This window comes from Eublepharis macularius, chromosome 3 (genome assembly GCF_028583425.1).
Source record: "Eublepharis macularius isolate TG4126 chromosome 3, MPM_Emac_v1.0, whole genome shotgun sequence".
NCBI classification, from domain to species: domain Eukaryota; kingdom Metazoa; phylum Chordata; class Lepidosauria; order Squamata; family Eublepharidae; genus Eublepharis; species Eublepharis macularius.
Window position 1 is genome coordinate 23,821,025 of NC_072792.1, and position 21,180 is coordinate 23,842,204.

The window sequence follows — 21,180 nt, forward strand, 5'->3', positions numbered from 1 at the left end:
AGATCTGAGAAAACCTGTTCATGATAGGACGTTTTGGAGGTCTTTCATTCATAGGATCACCATAAGTCAGAAGAGACTTGATGGCACATAACATACACAGTAGCAGCAGCAGCAGTAAATAATAGTAATACTACTTAGCATTCCTGTAGCACTTTTTGAGAGGTCAAAGCACTTCCTATTCTTTCAGTGATCCTTGGAAAGGCCATCCAGAACGCCAGCCCTTTATTGCATAGAGTGGGAAGATGCAGCTAGAAGATAACATCTTGCCTAGAAGTATCTTAACAGAGGCAACATTTTAGCTTCTTAGGTCAAAAGTCAGGATCTTTCTACACCTGCCCAATGCGGGCTCTCAAACAAAGGCAGAGACTTAACTATGCCTTTAGAAACCCCAATCAGGTTAGTCGGACTAGGATCTGGGATACCCAGGTTCAAATGCCCCACTCCGCCATGGAATTTTGCTGGCTGACAAGAGAGTATTCTCTCTCTCTCAGGCCTAACCTACCTCATGTTCACTGCCTTGAGCTTATTGGAAGAAGGATATGTTTAAAACAAGCTAAATAAATAAATATATAATACCAATAGTGGTGGTAGTGGTGATGATGAAAACAGCAACAACAATATTCGATTTATATACCGCCCTTCAGGACAACTTAAAACCCACTCAGAGTGGTTTACAAAGTTTGTTATTATTATCCTCACAACAATCACCCTTCAAGATGAGTGGGGCTGAGAGAGCTCTGAGAGAGCTGTGACTGACCCACGGTCACCCAGCTGGCTACAAGTGAAGGAGTGGGGAATCAAACCTGGCTCTCCAGATTAGAGTCCTGCTGCTCTTAACTACTATACCAAACTGGATAATTAGTAACAAATGGTGGCAGTTGATCCCACCTCAAAATCACATCAATATCTTACTCTACTGTTTGTGGAGAAATTCAGAAAAATTCCTGTCAGAAATGGCCACTAGACAAAAGAATAAAGGCATAATCCGTTAGATCTAGAGAGACAGTTTATTTACTATTTATTTATTTACTTCATTTATACCCTTTAGTGACCCAAAGAAGCTTACATTGTTTTCCTCTTCCATTTTACCCTCACAGTCACAACAACGTTGTGAGGTAGGTTAGGCTGAGAGTGTTTATGTCAGGGTTATCATAATGATACTGCTCAAAACAATATCCTTGTGGTGAACTATCCACACCTACTCACGCCTCTGGATCTATATCCACACCTAGAATGTGACATTTTTAAGCAGTCACCATGACGCAATGGTTGCCACCAGAAATGCATGATGAGACGCCACAGATGAGTCACATGGTGGCCACATGCAAGTGAGTGGGAACTGGAGGAGATAATTTTTATTTGTTTATGTTTAAAATATTTATTTTCTGCCTTTCTACCCAAGCAGGGACTCCCAAGGCAGTGAACATTAAAAAATTTAAAACATTTAAATAGTATAAAAATAATTTAATAAAAGACACACACAAGCTCACAACACTAAGAACAGAAGGGAGGACCGATAACAGTCATTGGGGGTATGCCAAACAAAACAAAATGTCTTCACCCGCTGGCAGAAGGCAGAAATAGAAGGGGACAGACAAATCTCCCTGGGGAGGGAGTTCCAAAGGTTCAGAGGCACCACCTAGAACGCCCTTTCTCAGGGCCAAGCTACAAGTGACGAATTACACTTGAATGGCAAGTGAACAGACTGACGTGTATTCCTCCCTGTTCACTTGCGCTCCACTTGCACTCCACTCGATCACATAAGTGCAAGTGGAGCGCAAGTGGAGTGCATGTGAACAAGGAGGAATACACGTGAGTCTGTTCATTTGCCGTTCAAGTGTAATTCGTCACTTGTAGCTTGGCCTTCAGATTGCCAACCATCTAGCCTCAGGTGGCTGGGGCCTCCAAAGATGACTGGAGTGACGTTTATAGGGGAGACGGTGGACTTTAATGTTGGTGGCTCGAATAGGGATCCCATTCTCCTGGTGAGGGTGGGGGATCCCCTGCTCCCAGCCTCTGCTCCCCCACCTCTTACCTGGCCAGTGGGGAGGAATGGAGTGGGAACGGGCCTGGGAGCCCCACAGCACACGCCCCTGTGCTCCAGAGCACTTCCATGTCACACTGGGACTTCATTCCCAGAGTGACAAAGGAGTGCTCTAGTCTGGAGCACACTGCATGCGCAAGAGAAATAAGTCCTCCTGGCACATGCCCCCCCCCAAACCTCCGCCCCCCATTTCCCAGTTTCAAGCCTGGGGGACCTGCAACCCTAAGCCATATAGTAAGTCACTTCAAGACCCAATGGTGAGTGGTGGCTAAAAAAAATCAAACTAATAAATAAAGTATAGAACTTTAAAAGTCAATACCAGCGTCTTGAATTAGGTCCAGAAGCAAACTGGGAGCTATTGGAGATGGAACAAGACTGAAGTGGTATATGGTCCCTACAAGCCAATCCCGTCAGCATTCTGGTCACAGCAGACCCTCAATGGCTAACAGCAGTTATCCCAGGAGGCAAATTTTAATCAGAGGAGGAAATGCTTAATGCTTTTTCCACCGCCTGTTTTTTTCAATTACCTTCTGCAAGCAACTTTCCCATGACGGTGAGAACGACTTGGGAAATAAATAGGTACCAACATATGTTGCCCCTTGGTGGGCAATCAGCTTTGGACGGGGAGATTTTGATTGGAAAAACAGCCAATGAACCTCTGCTACCCCTCCAGTAAATTTTTTCAGTCTCCTGCCATTAATCTTCTTCCCTATGGGTTCCCCAGAACGAATTTGGATTGAACTGGAAAGTGGACCTAATTCATACAGACACATGTCTAGGAGACAGAGGGCTTCCCTGATTTCAAAACAATCACAGAACAATACAATTTGGCACTTATCGTAAGTAAGGGAAATGAAACTCAGAAAAGCAGAAGTTTTACAAGCGGGGAGAGATGATGAGAGGATGGAAAAAACAAAACAACCCAGGGAGGACATCGCCACAGAATTGGTACCAAGCTAGCAAGAGTCCAACAGCACCTATAAGACTAACAAAATTAGTGGTAGAGTAGGAGCTTCTGTGAGCCACAGCTCATGGTATCTGTAAGTCTCATAGATGCTACTGGACTCTTGCTCTTTCCCAATGGAAGATCAGCAGTGGAGGCCAAGATGTCTTTTCAGGAAAGCTCGTCTGTCATTACTTATTTTCTCGCGGAGTCGTTCCTGATAAGTTTCCAAGAAACAGTTTCCCCAGAACAGAGTTTGAAAACCACTTACTTCCTCACCCGGGTCAATCTAAAGCCCTGGCTTGGCTTTTTATCAGTGCTCCAAGACCAGGGCTCATTTTGAGGGGGAACGCGCAGCAAGGCAGTTCCGGCAGTTCCCCAAGGAGGTCACATGACAGGTGGGCCTGCCCACCTGACTCTCAGCCATTTGGGGCCCATTTCAGCTTGGATTGGGGCCGAAATGGCCCGGATTGGGCCTCTGATGGGTGGTGGATCACTCTCCCACTCAGCAGCGGCCCGATCCTGACCATTTTGGGCCCCTTTTTGCCATTTTTGGGCCCAATTTTGGCCCTGAATGGCCAGGATTGAGTCCAAAACAGCCAGGATAGGTGATGCCAGGGGGTGTGGCATATGCAAATCAGTTATGCTAATGACACACTTCCGGTGATGTCAAGGGGTGTGACATATGCTAATGAGTTATGCTAATGAGTTCCTCCAGCCCTTTTTCTACGAAATGACCCCTGTCCAAGACCAACAGTACTTTGAGGCTTTCTTCTAGGGATGTTAGGACGCAGCTTTTAACAGTTTATGTAAAAAAAATATTTTGGTAGGGATATCAGGTCACTCAAGGGAGAAAAATATCCTTCTCCCAATCCTTGCTCTCTCGGACCCCTCTTTCAGAGGAGAGGTGGCCTGTGACCAGATGCAGGGCCTTTTCAGTGGTGGCAATTTGTCTGTGGAGTACCCCCCCCCTTAAAGCTTGCCTGGTGCCTGCCCTATTCTCTTTTAGGCACCAGTCCATTATCTTTTCTTTCATTGAGGGGTTGATCTTTTAAAATCGCTTTTACAGTTTGCTTCTAAACTGAGAACTGTCTCATAAAACTCGTTTCAAGGTGCTGAATGTTTCTAAATCTGTATTTTTAAAATAGTTTGTTAATTTTAATGACTTTTGTGGTGTTATAATTTTATTATGTAAGCTTCCTTGAGCAGGTTCTCTGGAGAGTTGACACAGAAATGTCCTAAATAAGCAAATAAATTGTGTTTTTCTCCCACACAATGGGAGCCTCTTTTCCGCTTTGCATCTGATCGTCCTACTTTTGACTACAGTTTACTGGCAAATTGCTGTCATTAATCCCTATTTACCCAAAGTGTTCAATTCCTTATGGATTAACCCTGATCATCTTAGATTTTGATTTACAGACCAGGCTGTGTGCCTTGAACAGGTAGGTAGGAATCAATAGAAGGTGTGTTCCCAGGCCCAAGCAAGACAAACACACACAATATAAGGAGAAGTTTCCTAAAATCATTTGGTGAAAAGAAACAATTGAGTCCAGCTGGGCACGGGACAGGAGAAAGGCAAAATAAAACACCGACCGAGTCACTGACATACACTGACCAATCTGAGGAGGGTAAGAAGGTTGCCAGCCAAATAGAGGAAAGACTCCATTCAGTTCTAGTTACCAGCCTCATTTCTTGGCATAAAAGGCACCATATATATTTAGGCATTTACCTGCAGCGTTCCTACTGGGAGACTCAAAGCCAGTTACCAAAAATATACCCAGAAAAATATTCTTACTATATAATTGAGTAAGTGTATTTCAGACAACTCACTTTATACCCTGGTGCACCACCAAAGGGCACTGACATGACTGGAAGCCTAGGCAAGGCACCATGTGCCTCCAGAAAACGTGCCATGGTGGGAAGCCCAGGCTGGGAGTAGGATGGGAGCAGGTGGCAATGCCCACCTCCTGCCTACACCCAGCTGTTATTAGGAGTGGAGCAGGTGGCAGTGCCCAACTCCACCTTAACACAACTGGTATTAGGAGCGGAGCAGGTGGCAATGCCTAATCTCCGCCTTAACCCAGCTGGTATCAGCAGTGGAGCATGTAGCAATGCCCGCCCCGCCCCTTTGAATCAGTTGGGATCAGGAGCAGAGCAGTTGACAATTCCCGCCCCCTGTCTTAACCCAGCTGGTATTAGGAGCGGAGCAGATGGCAATGCTCACCCCCCATCTTAACCCAGCTGGTATTAGGAGCAGAGCAGGTGGCAATGCCTGCTGTCGCTTTAACCAAACTGGTATTAGGAGTGGAGCAGGTGAAATTTCCCCTCCGAACTTAACACAGCTGTTATTAGGAGCAGAGCTGGTGGCAATGCCACCCCCAACCTTAACCCAGCTGGTATTAGGAGCAGAGCAGGTGGCAATGCCACCCCCAACCTTAACCCAGCTGGTATTAGGAGCAGAGCAGGTGGCAATGCCACCCCCAACCTTAACCCAGCTGGTATTAGGAGCAGAGCAGGTGGCAATGCCACCCCCAACCTTAACCCAGCTGGTATTAGGAGCAGAGCAGGTGGCAATGCCTGCTGTCGCTTTAACCAAACTGGTATTAGGAGCGGAGCAGGTGAAATTTCCCCTCCGAACTTAACACAGCTGTTATTAGGAGCAGAGCTGGTGGCAATGCCACCCCCAACCTTAACCCAGCTGGTATTAGGAGCAGAGCTGGTGGCAATGCCACCCCCAACCTTAACCCAGCTGGTATTAGGAGCAGAGCAGGTGGCAATGCCACCCCCAACCTTAACCCAGCTGGTATTAGGAGCAGAGCTGGTGGCAATGCCACCCCCAACCTTAACCCAGCTGGTATTAGGAGCAGAGCACTTGGCAATGCTCACCCCCTTCACCCAGCTGGGATCAGAAGCAGAGCAAGTGGCTTTGCCCACTCACTGCCTTAACCCAGCAGGTATTAGGAGCGGAGCAAGTGGCAATGCCCACCCCACCCAACTTAACCCAGCTGGGATCAGGAGCAGATCAGATGGCAATGCCTGCCCTCCTTCACCCAACTGGGATCAGTAGTGGAGCAGGTGACAATGCCCCCCCCCCGCTTTAACCCAGCTGGTATTAAGAGCAGAGTAGGTGGCAATGCCCATCCCCACCTTAACCCAGCTGGTATTAGGAGCAGGATTCATTTTGAGGGGGAATGCGCAGGAACACAGTTCTGGCAGTTCCCCAAAGAGATCACATGTCAGGTGGCCACACCCACCTGACTCTTGACCATTTGGGGCCTGTTTCAGCCCGATCACTCTCCCACTCAGCAGCGGCCCGATCCTGACCATTTTGGTCCCCTTTTCGGCTGTTTTCAGCCCCTTTTTACCATTTTGGGCCCAATTTCAGCCCTGAATGGCCAGGATTGGGTCCAAAACAACCAGGACATGTGATGTCAGGAGGTGTTGCATATGCAAATCAGTTGTGCTAATGATACACTTGCGGTGATGGCAAGGGGCGTGGCATATGCTAATAGGTTATGCTAATGAATTATGCTAATTAATTCCTCCAGCTCTTTTTCTAGGAAATGACCCCTGATTAGGAGTGCAGCAGGTGGCAATGCCCTCCCCTGCCTTAACCCAGCTGGTATTAGTGGCAGAGCAGGTGGCAATGCCCAACCCCCACCATCACCCATTTGGGATCAGGAGTAGAGCAGGTGGCAATGCCTGCACCCCCTTCACCCAGCTGGGATCAGGAGCAGAGCAGGTAGTTAAGCCCACCAACCACCTTCACCTGTCAGGATCAGGCATGGGGCAGGAGGCAATGCCTCTTCCTCCCTTCACTCAGTGGGGAGCAGGTGGCAATGCCCACCCCTTCACCCAGGTGGGATCAGGCTCGGAGAAGGCGGCAATGCCTGTCCCCCTTTACCCAGACGTAGTTGGGTGCTGAACCGGAGGCAATGTCCCTCCTTTTACCTGGCATGTATCAGGCATGGAGCAGGTAGCAAAGCCCACCCCCCTTCACATGGCCGAGATCAGGCAGATCATGCATGGAGCAGATGACAATGCCCAACCCCTCCTTCACCAGCTGGAATCAGTGATGGAGGAGGAGTGAATGCCTGCCTGCCCGCCCTCCCCTTTCTAGAGCCCGTTGTATTTTTTTCCCACAATGGGCTTTGTTGCTAGTTGTTTGAATAAATAAAGAAACCAAAAATATACAACACCAGCTCCTGGGCCTGTCCTAAATCCACTGTGCAGTTGAAGCACAGCCACAAGCCAAGAGCCACCGGCCCAGTAGGTTTGCCAGGTCTCCTGCCTTAGGACCACATTAGATTTAATGGTGGCATACCCCTGTGTCTGAATTGAGTCACTAATCTCTGAAGGGTAGAGGACACTTAAATTAACAGCTTGGGCAGGTCAGAGAAGGTGCTGGACTTTTGGCCACTCCTGCTTTCTCCTCCAACACTGCCTCTCCTCCACTTTTGTTCTTTTTTGTTCTCCCAGCAAAAGTCACTCTGGCAGAGTAAAAACATCCAGCCGCACATTAAGCAGCACATTGCCATGTATAAAATGGCACTGTCACCTGTCCCACTTCCTGAGAATCTGCTACGTCCTTTGGGAGCCATTAAATGCATCCAATTGGCCCAGATTTACCAGGAAGAGTCACTGAAAATCAGGCTGGTTCCCAGTCAACATGCAATATTGGCATATTGTGGGGTGGGAAAATTGTTGTGAACTTTCCTTTTGTGATTGAGTAACATTGCATAAAAATATTTTTAATGAAGGGAAGAGCATATCATATATCCAGAGACCTAGGATCTTTGTTCTTGAAGGGTTATTCCCGACACTGGCTTTGAAGAAGTTGAAAATGAAAGGAGAAGTTCTGGGGGTGGGGGTGGGGAAGTTAACCGGTCTTGTTTGGTTGTGCAGCTCATTAAGTTACAGCATGAACTTTGTTGATGTCAAGGAAATGTTGGTTTTGGTTTTAGGTGGGGTTTTGTAAATTTAAACATTCGCAGCAGGAATTCACGGTTGCATTTGCGCAAGACCCTTCTTCCTGTTCTCTTCTCACGATGCGACCAAAATACAATAGCCTTAGTTTTGTCATTCCAGCCTCCGGGGAGAACTCTGGCCCAATTTGATCTAGTACGCACTTATTTGTCTTTTTGGCCATCCATGGTATCCGCAAAACTCTCCTCCAGCACCACATTTCGAATGAATCAATTTTCTTCCTGTCAGCTCTCTTCACTGTCCAACTTTTACACACATAGCAATGGGGAATACCATAGTCTGGATTATCTTGATCTTGGTCCCCAGAAAGACATCTCTATCTCTAAGGATCTTCTCTAGCTCCCTCACAGCTTCTCTTCCTAGTCTCAATCTTCTTCTGATTTCTTCATTGCAGTCTCCCTTTTGGTTGATTATTGAGCCATAGAATAGAAAATCTTGAACAATTTCAGTTTCCTTATTGTCAACTTTAAAATTGTGTAATTTCTCAGTAGCCATTACTTTTGTCTTCTTGATGTTCAGCTGTAATCCTGCTGACACATAAGGGACACATAAGAACCACATTATACCAGAAACCAACAGATTGGCAAACGTATCTACATGCCTTGAGCCACCCCCGCAGCCACATCAAGCCATCCATTGTGTATAGCCAAGCCCTCCGCTATAGTCGCATCTGCTCCAGCCCCTCAGACAGAGGCAGTCCCTTGAATGATCTGCAACAGACATTTTTGCAACGACAGAATCCCCCTGACATAGTGAGAAAGATGATTGGGAAGGCCAGAATGACACCCAGGGACAGCTTGCTACAAGGCAAGCCCAAAGAAAATAACAACAGAACACCACTGTTGGTCACAACTCAAGCTGGTCCAACGTATTATTAATGACTTACAAAACTATGCTAGATTATGACACTTTCCTCACACAGGCACTGGGGGGCTGACCATTTCTTGCCTTTAAGACAGCCTGCTAACCTGAAACACCCACAATGATAAACTATTTAACACTAACATGGACTCTGGTACCAAGGCCCGCAACAAACCAAGATGCCAACTTTGCTCTCATATAGATCCAAGCAGCACCATCAGTGAACCCAACAACACCAGCCATACCATCTCGGGCTCCTCCTCCTGCTCCTCCTCCAATGGGATTTACGCCATCGTGTGTCAGCAATGCCCCTCCACTCTCTACATTGGACCAACTGGCCAGTCCCTTCAACAAAGAATTAATGGACATAAGTCTGACATCGGAAACCAAAACATTAAAAAAAACAGCGGGGGACCATTTTAACCTTCCAGGACATTCAGTTGCTAACCTAAAAGTAGCAGTTATCCTCCAGGGGAATTTCAAAGGGAGATTAGAAAGAGAGACTGCTGAATTGCGACTGATAACGAAGCTCAAGACAATGCATCCACCTGGACTGAACTGAGACATAGACTTCCTGTCACATTATCAACGCTGGTTTCCCCATACCCACTACCCCTCTGCATACCCCACTCTATCCAATCACACCTGCTATTGTCATTCACTATTACCATTCGGCTTCTGTAATCACTCCACCCTCCAAGGTATAAGGACAGATGGACTCACAGCAGGGCAGCTGTCACCAGGGCCCAGGGCTTCTGGTGGGGCCCACTGCTGCTGACCCCCACCCACGCAGCTCCCCTGCCACCCACCTGTATCCATGCTTCCAACGGCCCAGCTTCATCGAGGAAGGGCATGTTGGTGACGCACCGTGGTGGCATTTCTGGTGGCAACGGCAGCAGCATTCCCTGCTGTAATAGACTGGCCAGAGATGTTGAGGAAAAGATGCGCAGGTGACGCAGGCCAATGAGCATGGGTGGTGGGAGGGCTTGTAAGCTGGAGAAGAATGCACGGGCAGGTGGGGGGCATGCAGGCATGGTGGCAGCCATGAGGGGCATGAAGGGGTCCCTGGTGGTAGGCAGAGGGGGGCCCGTGTGGGCACTGTTTTGTCAGGGCCCCCCAAAACCTGGGGCTGGCCCTGCCGGGATTACTTAATCAATTTCCTTCTTGCAGTGTGCTCTCAGTTCCCCAGGACCCAGTCTGAGAAGGACTGCCTTATCTGCTCTCTGGCAGCAGCCAGACCTTTGCAGCAAGGCTTTGTTTCGGTTTAACCATCTGTAACCTATGCAGAGCTTGCATGTGACAGGAATTGCCCCACATCTTGCTGCAATCCGGAGTGCCAGCCGTCTGCAGTACGGCTGAAATTAGTCAGAGGAAAGTTGGAAATGTTGAAAGGGGGAAACTTCTGGGTAAAGGAAGGAGGAGTGGACAGCGTGAGAAAGAACTCCCTGCACAACTGTTCATATGGTATAAAAGGGACTATCTGTCCCACCCTAAGGTTTGTCAAGAAGATTTCTCTGGTGCACGTTTCTTGTCCAGAAGAAAAACTGCTGTTCGTGGCACCATGTGGGCAAAGGTACGGTACTGATTTACTTCTCTGAATAGAAGGAAAGAGATGCTGAGGCTATTCTTCCAACAGGAAGTAGATGAGGAGGAAGGATGGACTGCAAAAGGCCAACTCAACACTAGGGCACCTGTTGGGTGAAATTCCAACTTCCAGGTGGCCTAACGAAGGAGACCAAAGCAGGCAATTTTTTTTAGAAGATAACTGGAGCCAGTTTGTTGTGGGCAGTTTATTTTCCATGGGATACACCTGCCTTGCGCCACCCAAGCCAAATTTACCAGCTGTGGTGAGCAGCCCATCAAGGGCTTGGCAAACCTTTTGTTTTGGTTGCCCAAAGGTGGTTGCCAGCACCTGGCCAGCCACAATATATGGCTGAGTTCAGCTGGATGGGCACCTGGGGCAGACACTTAAGCCTGTCGCCTCTGGTCAAACAGGTGTAGCAGGTTTTTGAAGCTTTACCAAAACAAGGACAAAGAGGTGCTGATGGGAATGTATCTGTATGCCCCAGGTAGCTCAGGCCCTGCCCAGTTCACCTGCAGCTCTCTGCTAAAATCTCTTGTTGTCTCCAGTCTGAGATGGGTGGCTGGAGAAGCAAGGGAAAATATGGTCAGATGCGAAACTGCAGGTAGTTATTAAACTTCAGGTGTGACCCTTCTGCTGAAGGCTGGAATATGACCACAAAATGAGCAGGAAGTGAGATAGGGCACCTTAGATTACTAACAGATTGGGGTTTTTAAAAAAAATCTTTTCCCAGAATATTACTGGAAATTTTGCAAATGTGATCCACGGGTTGAAGGCCAGCCACTTGACCGACGTGGTCCTTCGGAGGAGCAAACGGATGATTCTTGATACCTTGGGCGTTGGACTGTTGGGCACCAGAACAGACGTCTTCCAAAAAACAATTCAGTACAGTAAGGTACGCTTATTGAGAGGCCATCACACATTAGGCAAGGGCGAACCTTTGGTGGTGGAGGGGAATCCCCCCAAAGCCACATTTAACCAGACTGTAGCTTCTAGTGGAGTAGTCCCTGGCAGAGAACACGAAAAGGAATCTTGTAAGGCAGAAACTTTCTTGAACTACAGTCCACTTCATCAGCTGTATGGAGAGGGACTGTGGCTCAGTGGTAGAGTATCTGCTTGGCATGCGGAAGGTCCCAGGTTCAATCCCTAATGTCTCCAGGTCAAAGGAGGTGTGTTCCTATATTCTGTGCTACATCCAAAAAGAAAACTTGAACACACAATTATCCAAGAAAAGTTCAATTCAGCAGCCTGTATAAAATTATGCATGTCAATAAATGTATCTGCAAACAATGCTAATGGTTTTGCACAATTTATTCTATTTACTTTAAGCTCCCAGTGGGACTTGCTTCTCCTTTCCCCTGCTTTATCCTCACATCAACCCTATGAGGGCAAGTCAGACTGAGAGAGAATTGCTTGTTCAAGCTCCCCCAGTTAACTCCAGGGCTAAGATCTGGACCCAGGTCCAGAGCACCACACACAACATGTGGTGTAATGAGTAGAGTGACAGTAGGACCAGATTCAAATCCCTGCTCTGCCACGGAAGCTTGCTGGCTGACCTTGGGCCAGTCACACACTCTCCGCCCAACCTACTTCTCAGGGTTGTTGTGATAATAAAATGGAAGAGGGGAAATTAATGCAAACTGCTTTGGGTCCCCATTTAGGAAGTGGTATAAAAGATCTAAATGAATAGTCTGCCTCTGGCCACTGAAAATCGTACTGAGCCCTCCCCCCACTTGTGCCTTTAGATATCTCAACACGCATTGTTGGTGTGCTTTCAAGGGCTAGCAGGTGAAGGCAGACGCAAGGCACGGATTGGATAGAACTTTTCTCCTGCTATGTGTTAGGCAATTTTTTAATAAAGACCCCTAACATTTTAGTTTTGTGAGCAAGAAACTTTGCCTGGCATAGGAAAGTTACGGAAAACACCAAAACAGCACATTCCATGTCTAGGGTTGCCAGCTCCAGGTTGGGAAGTTCCTGGAGATTTGAGGGGTGGAGCATAGAGAGGGCTGAGTTTGGGGAGGGGAGGGGCCTCAGCAGGGTCTAATGCCGCAGAGTTCATCATTTAAAGCAGCCATTTTCTCCAGGGAAACAGATCTCTGTGACCTGGAGATCCACTGTAATTCTGGGAAATCTCCAGCTACTACCTGGAGGCTGGCAACCCTCTAGCTGTGATGGCTGACATGCTGTGGGTCGGTATGACACTACACAATTTTGTAAATACATAACTAAAAGCTATTTTTATCGAAAATAAGAGTTCCATTTTCAGCCTTGGACACTTCATCTTGCAGACGGTTTATGTTCTGGTCTTACCACAAGGAACCAGAAAGGAGTCTTATTTGTATTAAGAATTTTGATTGTATCTTGCCACTCAAAGTAATGGTGCCGTCATTCTCTGTAAGAGGAAGTCTAAGTGAACTGTTTGTAACAACCTTTTTGATCTTTTGATTCATTTTCTTCTGTAAACAATTCAGCATTAAAGTATTTAGGCATAAGGATAAAGTAGCTCAATACGCATCAGGCCCTGGGAACCTCATGCGTCTTGAATTTTGTGTAACCCATATTTCTCTGTATCACTGTGGTTGGTGCAGGGCTGGATCTAGGGTTCCCGGCACCCGGGACAACCCAACTCTGGACGCTCTCTCTTGCCCACTGTGCGCATGTGCACTCCCAGCACTGCGTGATGACATCACTTCTCTGACATCATCACGCAGGGTGGGCATGCCACCAGCGGAGCAGCAGCAGCGCCAGCGGCTGGGAGGCTGCCTGCGCCACTCGCCTGCCCCGCTGAAGGGGCAGCCAGCTTGCCACGCACTCCCTGTCCTGCTGGGCAGACAAATGGCACGGGCGGCCACTCAGCCACCTGCGCTGCCGCCGGCGCACTCCCAGCGGCTAGCAGCTGTGCCCGGCGTCCCCTCTTTGGCAGTGCTGGGGGCAGACTACCCCCCCTGCCCTCCCCTCGATCCAGCCCTGGGTTGGTGTCTTGGATTATATTTGGGTAAGTGGTAAAAGGGAAATTTGTAATTGCCAGCAGAGTACTATTAAAGAAATTTCCCTTTGACTATGCTTGTTTTCTGTGTTCTTGCCAAACCACCTGAGTAGACATGAATGGCAACAGGCTGCACATTGGTTGGTACCGAACAAATTGGCTTTTGAATCTGCTATTATATGTCAATTCTTGTCTTTCCATGTGATTGTAGATACCAGGTTCTTAGCTTCTGCTTCCATGAAGTTCACCATAGTAAAACCCAGGGCTATTTCCGTGCTTTGAAGCACAGCCTCTCAAATTCATATACCCTGCAAATCAGAAAACGATAGCGTTGTTTTGTTTGATGCTCAAGTACAAACTTAAGCACTCCTGAACTATTTCAGATCTACAGCTCTGATACATCCAGCACTGTCTGGGCTCACCCAGCTATCCGGCTTCCTCCCCTGTATGCAACTTTTGTGAACGGAGTAGCGGTAAGGATAGTCTCTGAATATTAAATATACTTCTAGAGGGGGACGGTTTTGAAGATGGCGGAGAATTAGATAAGCATATAGCTAGTGAAAGCAAGGAAATCAAAATTCAGGTTTCAATTTGCTACTTTAGGTTTGGGTGCCCAGTGTGGTTTTCAGAATCTCTCCCCATTAAATAGCAAGTCTGTGTGTCATGTTGGAAAGTGTTTTGAAAGGTCCCATTGTTTAAAAATTGGTGGTCATATAGAATTGAGAGGGGCTGTTGATAAAACACACAGCTTAATAGGTTATGTGGGACTAGCATCATTTTTTGGATAGCAGCCAAAGATGATACATACACTGACATACATACAGTGTTGTTACACTGGGTTTTAAATGTTTTATTTATTTATTATATTTATTTATTATATTTATATTCCGCTCTCCCTGCAGAGCAGGCTCAGAACGGATTACGTCACAATGTAAAACAGGTAGCATAATAAAACCAGATTCCATTTATAAAATCTAGCGGCACTCACATTGTCCTTCCCTCACTAAAACCTAACTATAAACTGTGGGGCAGGTGACGAACTGACAGATGTTATACAGATTCTGTTTTGTCTGTGGGGTGGTGATGGCATAATATTGTAAGCTGCTTTGAGTCCTCAAGTGAGTAGAGAAAAACAGGTTAAATTTAAATAAATAAAAGCATACATGCACATATACACAGACAATGTTTTTACTACAGGGGGGGAAATGGAATGTTCACATTTTAAAATATTGCAGGAATCTGCGCATTATTGAATATTGCGCTGCAGCTATCAGTTGCAACTGGATTTTGCTGTGCGAACAAGGCAACACAGTTGCAAATGACAGCTATGGTACTACACCCAGGGCTTTTTTTCAGGGGGAACGTGGGGGAACGGAGTTCCGGAACCTTGAGAAAATGGTCACTTGGCTGGTGGCCCCGCCCCCTGATCTCCAGACTGAGGGGAGTTGAGATTGCCTTCTGCACCGCTGAGTGGCGCGGAGGGCAATCTCAACTCCCCTCTGTCTGGAGATCAGGGGGCGGGGCCACCAGCCAAGTGACCGTTTTCTCTGAGGGCAACCCACTGAGTTCCACCACCTCTTTTCCCAGAAAAAAAGCCCTGAACCCAATAGTGCACCATCAGCGGATCAGCCAGTCAGGGAAATGGTGTGGATGCAGCATAAGAGAGCTGCAGCAGAATGAGGGAACTGGCAAAAGTCCAACCCCTTTAGCATAAGCAGAAGTGTCTTTTCATTCATGCAAGGGAGGACAGCTGGATCCAAGCCAGCTGCTTTAGGTAAACACAAATACACACATCTTAAATCTTTGATTTAAAACCAGAATATTGGTGGGGTTTTTTGCTGTTGACCGGAACAGGTTCACTCCATGGATTTTGATGACACGTGGCACCCCACCACACACCCCTCCGGGGCCGTGTTGCCTGCTCTCCTCGCAGTCTCTGAAGCTCTGCCTGAAAAGCAGAAGGTTTCTGGCCTCGACCTGCTTCTGGCTTTCAACATCGGAATTGAGGTTCAAGGCAGACTGATGCACTTTTCCAATGAGGCCAGCAACGTCCCTAAAAGGTATGCTGTGTTTTTTTTACAGGTCGCTGCCCCATTTGGAGGAAGGGGGGGGTTGAATGTTTGGCTCTGATCAGGGGACCTGCATGCAAACCATTCCAAAGGTTCACACATGTAGGAGAATGAGGTGGTAAAATGGGCGGGACTCATTCAGACTACCGGTGGAGGATCTTGGACACTTCAGTTCCTGTATGCTAAAATTCCCAAGTAAGGGGGAAATCAGCACAATAAGCAAAGAGAAGGGAGCAGAACCTCACTCCTCGCCTCTGCTCATTTCCTCTTTTCAATATATTCAAAAATGTAAAGCTGGATCCCTCCTCCGCAATAGCGTAGGCCACTGATGTTTCCTGGCACTTGCTTGCTTCTCCCCCAAAGCAAAGAGGCCATCTTGGCTTCTTACCCACCTCTTCTGAGCAGGAGATGCTTGAAAAGAGGCCAGGGGCCATTACCTTTGTGACTGCAAGAACCCCCCATTTTAGGGTTGCCAGGTCCCCTTACCCTCCCGGCAAGAGGGGGGCAGGAATACCTGGCTCTTACCTCCTCCTTCCACTCTTCATGATTTACTTGTGCGTGTGCAGCATGTACCACACCGTGGATGCATGATGACATCACTTCCAGTGACATCACCACGCAGGAACAGGAGTGTGTGTGTGCGCGCACTTCACCGCAGGCCAATTTAGGCCTCAAACAGGCCTAATTCAGCCCATTTGGGGCCCAAATCAGCTAGTGGCAAAACACAAGAGTGCTCTCATGCTGCCCTGGGAGTGCGCCTGGGAGGCCAGTTCCTGTGCCTTCCTCTCCCACTGGCCAGATAAATGGAGGCAGGGGGTAGGGTTGCCAGCCTCCAGGTAGTGGCTGGAGATCTCCCAGAATTACAACTGGGCTCCAGGCCACAGAGAAGTTCACCTGGAGAAAATGGCTACTTTGGGGGGGTGGACTCTATGGAATTATGCCATGCCAAGGTCTTTTCCCTCCCCAAAGCCCACTTTCTCCAGGTTTCACTCCCCAGATCTCCAGGAATTTCCCAACTTGGAGCTGGCAACCCTAGCAGGGGGTGGAGGGTGAAAGCAGGGGATCCCCCACCCCCACCAGGGGAACGGGATCCCTAACCCATTTGGAAAAAAGTGCCCCCATCCTACAAGGACAGCTGGCACGGAACATCCTAGCATTTTATGGAACCACCCAATGTTATGTGGAAGCCATTTTGATGTGACACCCGTCACCTTTTCTCAACATCCAACAAGGCGGAAGAATAAAAATCCCAACCAACCCAATTTCATGGTATAATTGTGGCTCTCATCCTGACTGCAATTTAGTTTAGATTGCAGAGCCTTTAAAACATTAAATTAGAGCCATTAACTGATTAAATCGTTTTAATTTTAAAAACTGGGTGAGTTTAAATAATTCTCTGCATTTAGGCTGGCTAATATCTGATTTGACAAGTCTTTAATTTTTGCTGTTTTTATTTGGGTTGTTTGATTGCTATGCATGTTTCAGATTTCCTCAACTGTCTCCCCTTTGGTTTTATTTTTTAATGGTGGTATAAGTCTTGTAGGTCGGCTACAGTGTGAGACAGACTCATTTTGTTCAGTTTGAAAAAACATACCCGGTTCAGGGTGCACAATTAGGGTTGCCAGCCTCCAGGTAGTGGCTGGAGAGCTCCCGGAATTACAACTGGTCTCCAGGCCACAGAGATCAGTTCACCTGGAGAAAATGGCTACTTTGGGGGGTGGACTCTATGGAATTATGCCATGCCAAGGTCCTTTCCCTCCCCAAACCCCACTTAATCCAGGTTTCTCCAGGTTTCACGCCCCAGATCTCCAGGAATTTCCCAACTTGGAGCTGGCAATCCTATGCACAATGTTTGTTGATGATGGAACAAATAGATTAAAGAGAGCCAGTTGATACAGTGGCTAGTATACTGAACACCCACTCACAAGATATAGGTCCAAACCAGAACTTTTTAAAAGGGAAACTGGGAACCTCACAATTCATGTCTGTAGCACAAATTCTGCTACAACACACCTGTGCATTTTCCATGTAACCTGAAGCACGTGTACACACATTCCACAACATGCAGAAGTGGGAACTTTGCAACACTAATGCAGAAGAGCTTCACACATGAGGCATTGTGAATGCAACGAAACTTTATTTGAAATGAGAGATTTAAAAAAAATACTAAGGAAAACCCCTGCTGCACAGAGGACTGTGGACTTTAGCTCTCTCTTTGTAGCACACAAAGTCTATCCCAACCCACCAAGAAGTCAATTTTTAAGAGTTGAACTGGGGTGAAATGGAACTACACATTTTGTCTCTGCTTGAACATTTTGTAAAAGACCTCATTCAAATAACCACTCAGCTTACTATGATGATAGTTTCAGGTGGCAGCTATGTTGGTCTGTAGTAGAAGAGTAATACTGGAGTCACGTAACACCTTAGAAACCAACTATATGTTCAGAGTGTGAGATTTTGAGAGTCAAAACTCCCTTCGTCCGAGAGCTCTAACTCTCAAAAGGTTGCACCCTGGAAATCTAGTTGGTCTCTAAGGTGCTACTGGGCCCAAATCTTGCTCTTCAGTTTACGATGCCAGTCTCTGTCACACAGTCTGAAGTTACCTCAGACCTAGCTGTGAGTAGAAATGGGCACGAACCAAAATATGAACCAAAATTGAGCACAAACCAGGCCGGTTCGTGGTTTGTGAACCACAGTTCGTCAGATCCCATTTCTGATGAACCGCCACGAACTTTAGGCTGGTTCGTTTTGGTTCGTTTTTTGGTTCATCACTGCAGATAGCCTGGTGCCAATCAATCAGTTTTCTAGGCAACAGGGGATGGACTTCCTGCAGACCTTCTGCTGACCCAGAAGTGAACTTCTGCTGACCCGGAAGTGATGGTTTTCTAACCTAGATGTGACATTTTCACAAACTAAATAAACCAGTTCGCAAACCAGGGGCAGGATCGTGAAAGTTCGTGGTTCGTGAAATTTGACCAACCACATGGTTCGGTTTTTTTCCGGTTCATGCCCATCTCTAGCTGTGAGGTAAATCGTGAGCACCACCTAAACCTTCCTCAGAGGAAAGCTGTGATGAAATAATATTACAAAACAGCTGCGTTATGCGCAACTCCTGATTCTAATAGTGATTTTAGTAGCGAGTAAATTCTGGATCTTTCTGGAATGCTGCTAACCATCTGTTCCTCTTGTGGTCTTTCCTCAGATTCCACCCACCATCCATTGTTGGCACTCTGGGAAGTGCTGCGGCTGCTGCCAAACTTCTGGGCCTTGACCAGTTCAAGGGTAAGGAGGCACTGGCTATCGCTGCCTCTTATGCTGGGGCGCCATTGGCCAATGCAGCCACACAAACCAAGCCCCTCCACATGGGCAATGCAGGCAGGCATGGCTTGGAAGCAGCCTTCTTAGCGTCCTCAGGTCTTCAAGCAAACAAGCTGATCCTGGACCTTGAATCGGGCTTTGGCGCCTTTTATGCAGACTACTTACCCCAGCCTCTGCCGAGCTTGCAATCCTATACATGGCTTCTGGATCAACAAGATGTCGCTATCAAGAGCTTTCCAGCACACCTGGGAACCCACTGGATGGCTGAGGCAGCCTTGGCCGTAAGGAAGCACCTGGCCAAGAGTGGAGAATCCCTCCCAAGTGGCCGAATCAAGACAATTGTTCTGAAAGTCCCAGACATTCAGTATGTGAACAGGCCATTCCCCGCCTCAGAGCACGAAGCCCGACACTCCTTCCAGTTTGCTGCCTGCACCGCCCTTCTGGATGGCTTCATCTCTGCGGAGTCCTTCCAGCAGCAGAACATCTCCAGGCCCGAGTTAAGCGAACTGCTCAGAAAGACAAACCTGGAGCACTCTTCCGACAACCAGCCCAGCTTCAAGAACCTCTACTGTGAAGTGACAATCGTCCTTCAGGATGGGGGGGTGTTGACCGAGCGCTGCGACACTTTCTACGGGCACTGGAGGAAGCCGCTAAGCAAGGGGGATCTGGTGAAAAAATTCCAGTCTAATGCCACCACTGCTCTTTCACTGGAAGCCACGGAAAGCATTGTGGAAATCGTCGATAACTTAGAAAAGCTAGAAGACTGCAGTGTGTTGACCTCCCTTCTCCAGGGGGATGAGCGGACAAACAAGCTGTTAAAACGCAGCAGTGCACAGATTTGACTTGTCAAACTTGCCGTGTCTTAGCAGCCTCTAGGCACTTTCCAAGATCCAGGGGCTTTATTATATCTCTTCTTGAAGGTCTTCCAGAATGGACAAATTAAGGCATCCTGCAAAGTGAATGGAAGTCTGTTGGCTGCATTATGTTTATACATCATCTATCTAATAGCCAAGTGGGCCCTCCTGTGCGGATCCATAAATCTGTGGATCATAGCCACTTGCCTACAAATCAAGCGCTTCTGCAACCTTGGGGAACCCCCAGAGTTGCAGAGAATTTTGAAAACCAGCACGAAACAAGACTGTGCTGTCTGCATATGCTCAGACAATTACCTCCTCCTCTTCCTCCTTTCCCTGAAGAGGCAGGGGTGGGAGGGAGGCTGCGGCTGTTGCAGTGAGCCTGGGAGAAGGTTGGCTGAGGAGGGAACGCCATTGCTGCTGCCTCCAATGAGACAGAGAACATGGATTCGCCCAGGTGGTGGTGGGCAGATGCAGCTGCCACTGTTGCTGCAGTCAACATGCATTCTGCCAGACAGGAAGTGTAGGGAGCTCCACTGCTACCCTCCTGGCAGCACAGCTGAGCTCTACTGGGTAGGGAACACTGCTGCTGTCCTTGAGATGGTGACACACAAATGGGTCAGAGGGGAATCCCTGCCCCACGATTCTTGGGGAGGGCCACTTGTGCATGTATAAAAATGCAATGGTTGGAACCAAAGGAAAAGAACGTATCTGTGATTCAGTGCCCCAGTGGGAATTTAGGCTTGTTTCCACAAACAGCAGCCTCTGGCACCCCATGGCAAACTTCTGAGGAAACGACATGGCAGGGTCGAGGCGGGGAAAGGATCAAAGAAAAAAAGTGCCAGTGGTTATGCCTAAGCCCACAAGATACACCTTCATCACCTCCTGGAGCCCGCTCAGTGGAATGCCTGCGTTCACCGTGGCCCGTGCCTGCCCACCCACACCGTATACAGTGCAAGGGATCAGGGGAAGCTCTTTGCTGCATTTGCAAGAAGCATCATAGACTGTTATTAAATCCCGTCCCAGGGTACTGAACTAAAACATTCCGTGCACGTACAGTCGATGTCTAACGTTTCTGGGCTCCCTCTACCCTCCAGTGGTTCCAGAAGACGTCAGCTTCAGAACAACGTTATCCTCATCCAGGGTTTCATCTTTGGGGAGAAGATGCACAGAAGCGTTGCATACAAAACTGAAAGAGATGTGTTTTGGGGAGAGGGGCGCAGGGCCAGAATTGCTTGCTGACGGGGGGAGGTGCTTAGCCCACAACTTGACAGCCGGCTTCCCTACTCTAGTCAAAGGGTGTAGCTGATTAAGGACCCCAAGCACATAAATGCATATATTTCACTCCTTGGTCAACTGACAGGGCTTAATAATAACAATAACAACATTTGATTTATATATGGCCCTTCAGTGTCATTATTATCCCCACAACAATCACCCTGTGAGGTGGGTGGGGCTGAGAGAGCTCTGAGAGAGCTGTGACTGACCTAATGTCACCCAGCTGGCTTCAAGTGGAGGAGGAGTGGGGAAGCAA

General features: G+C 47.8%; 1 protein-coding gene across 1 annotated transcript; it reads left to right on the top strand.

Annotated features, from left to right (window-relative positions):
- Positions 1-10,285: 10,285 nt before the first annotated feature.
- ACOD1 (aconitate decarboxylase 1) lies at positions 10,286-20,492 on the top strand. The gene is made up of 5 exons (XM_054973977.1): positions 10,286-10,407; positions 11,150-11,311; positions 13,789-13,878; positions 15,260-15,465; positions 18,677-20,492. Exons 1-5 carry the CDS (start codon positions 10,396-10,398, stop codon positions 19,632-19,634), a joined length of 1,428 nt encoding a protein of 475 aa, XP_054829952.1. The 5' UTR covers positions 10,286-10,395; the 3' UTR covers positions 19,635-20,492.
- The last annotated feature ends 688 nt before the right edge of the window (positions 20,493-21,180 follow it).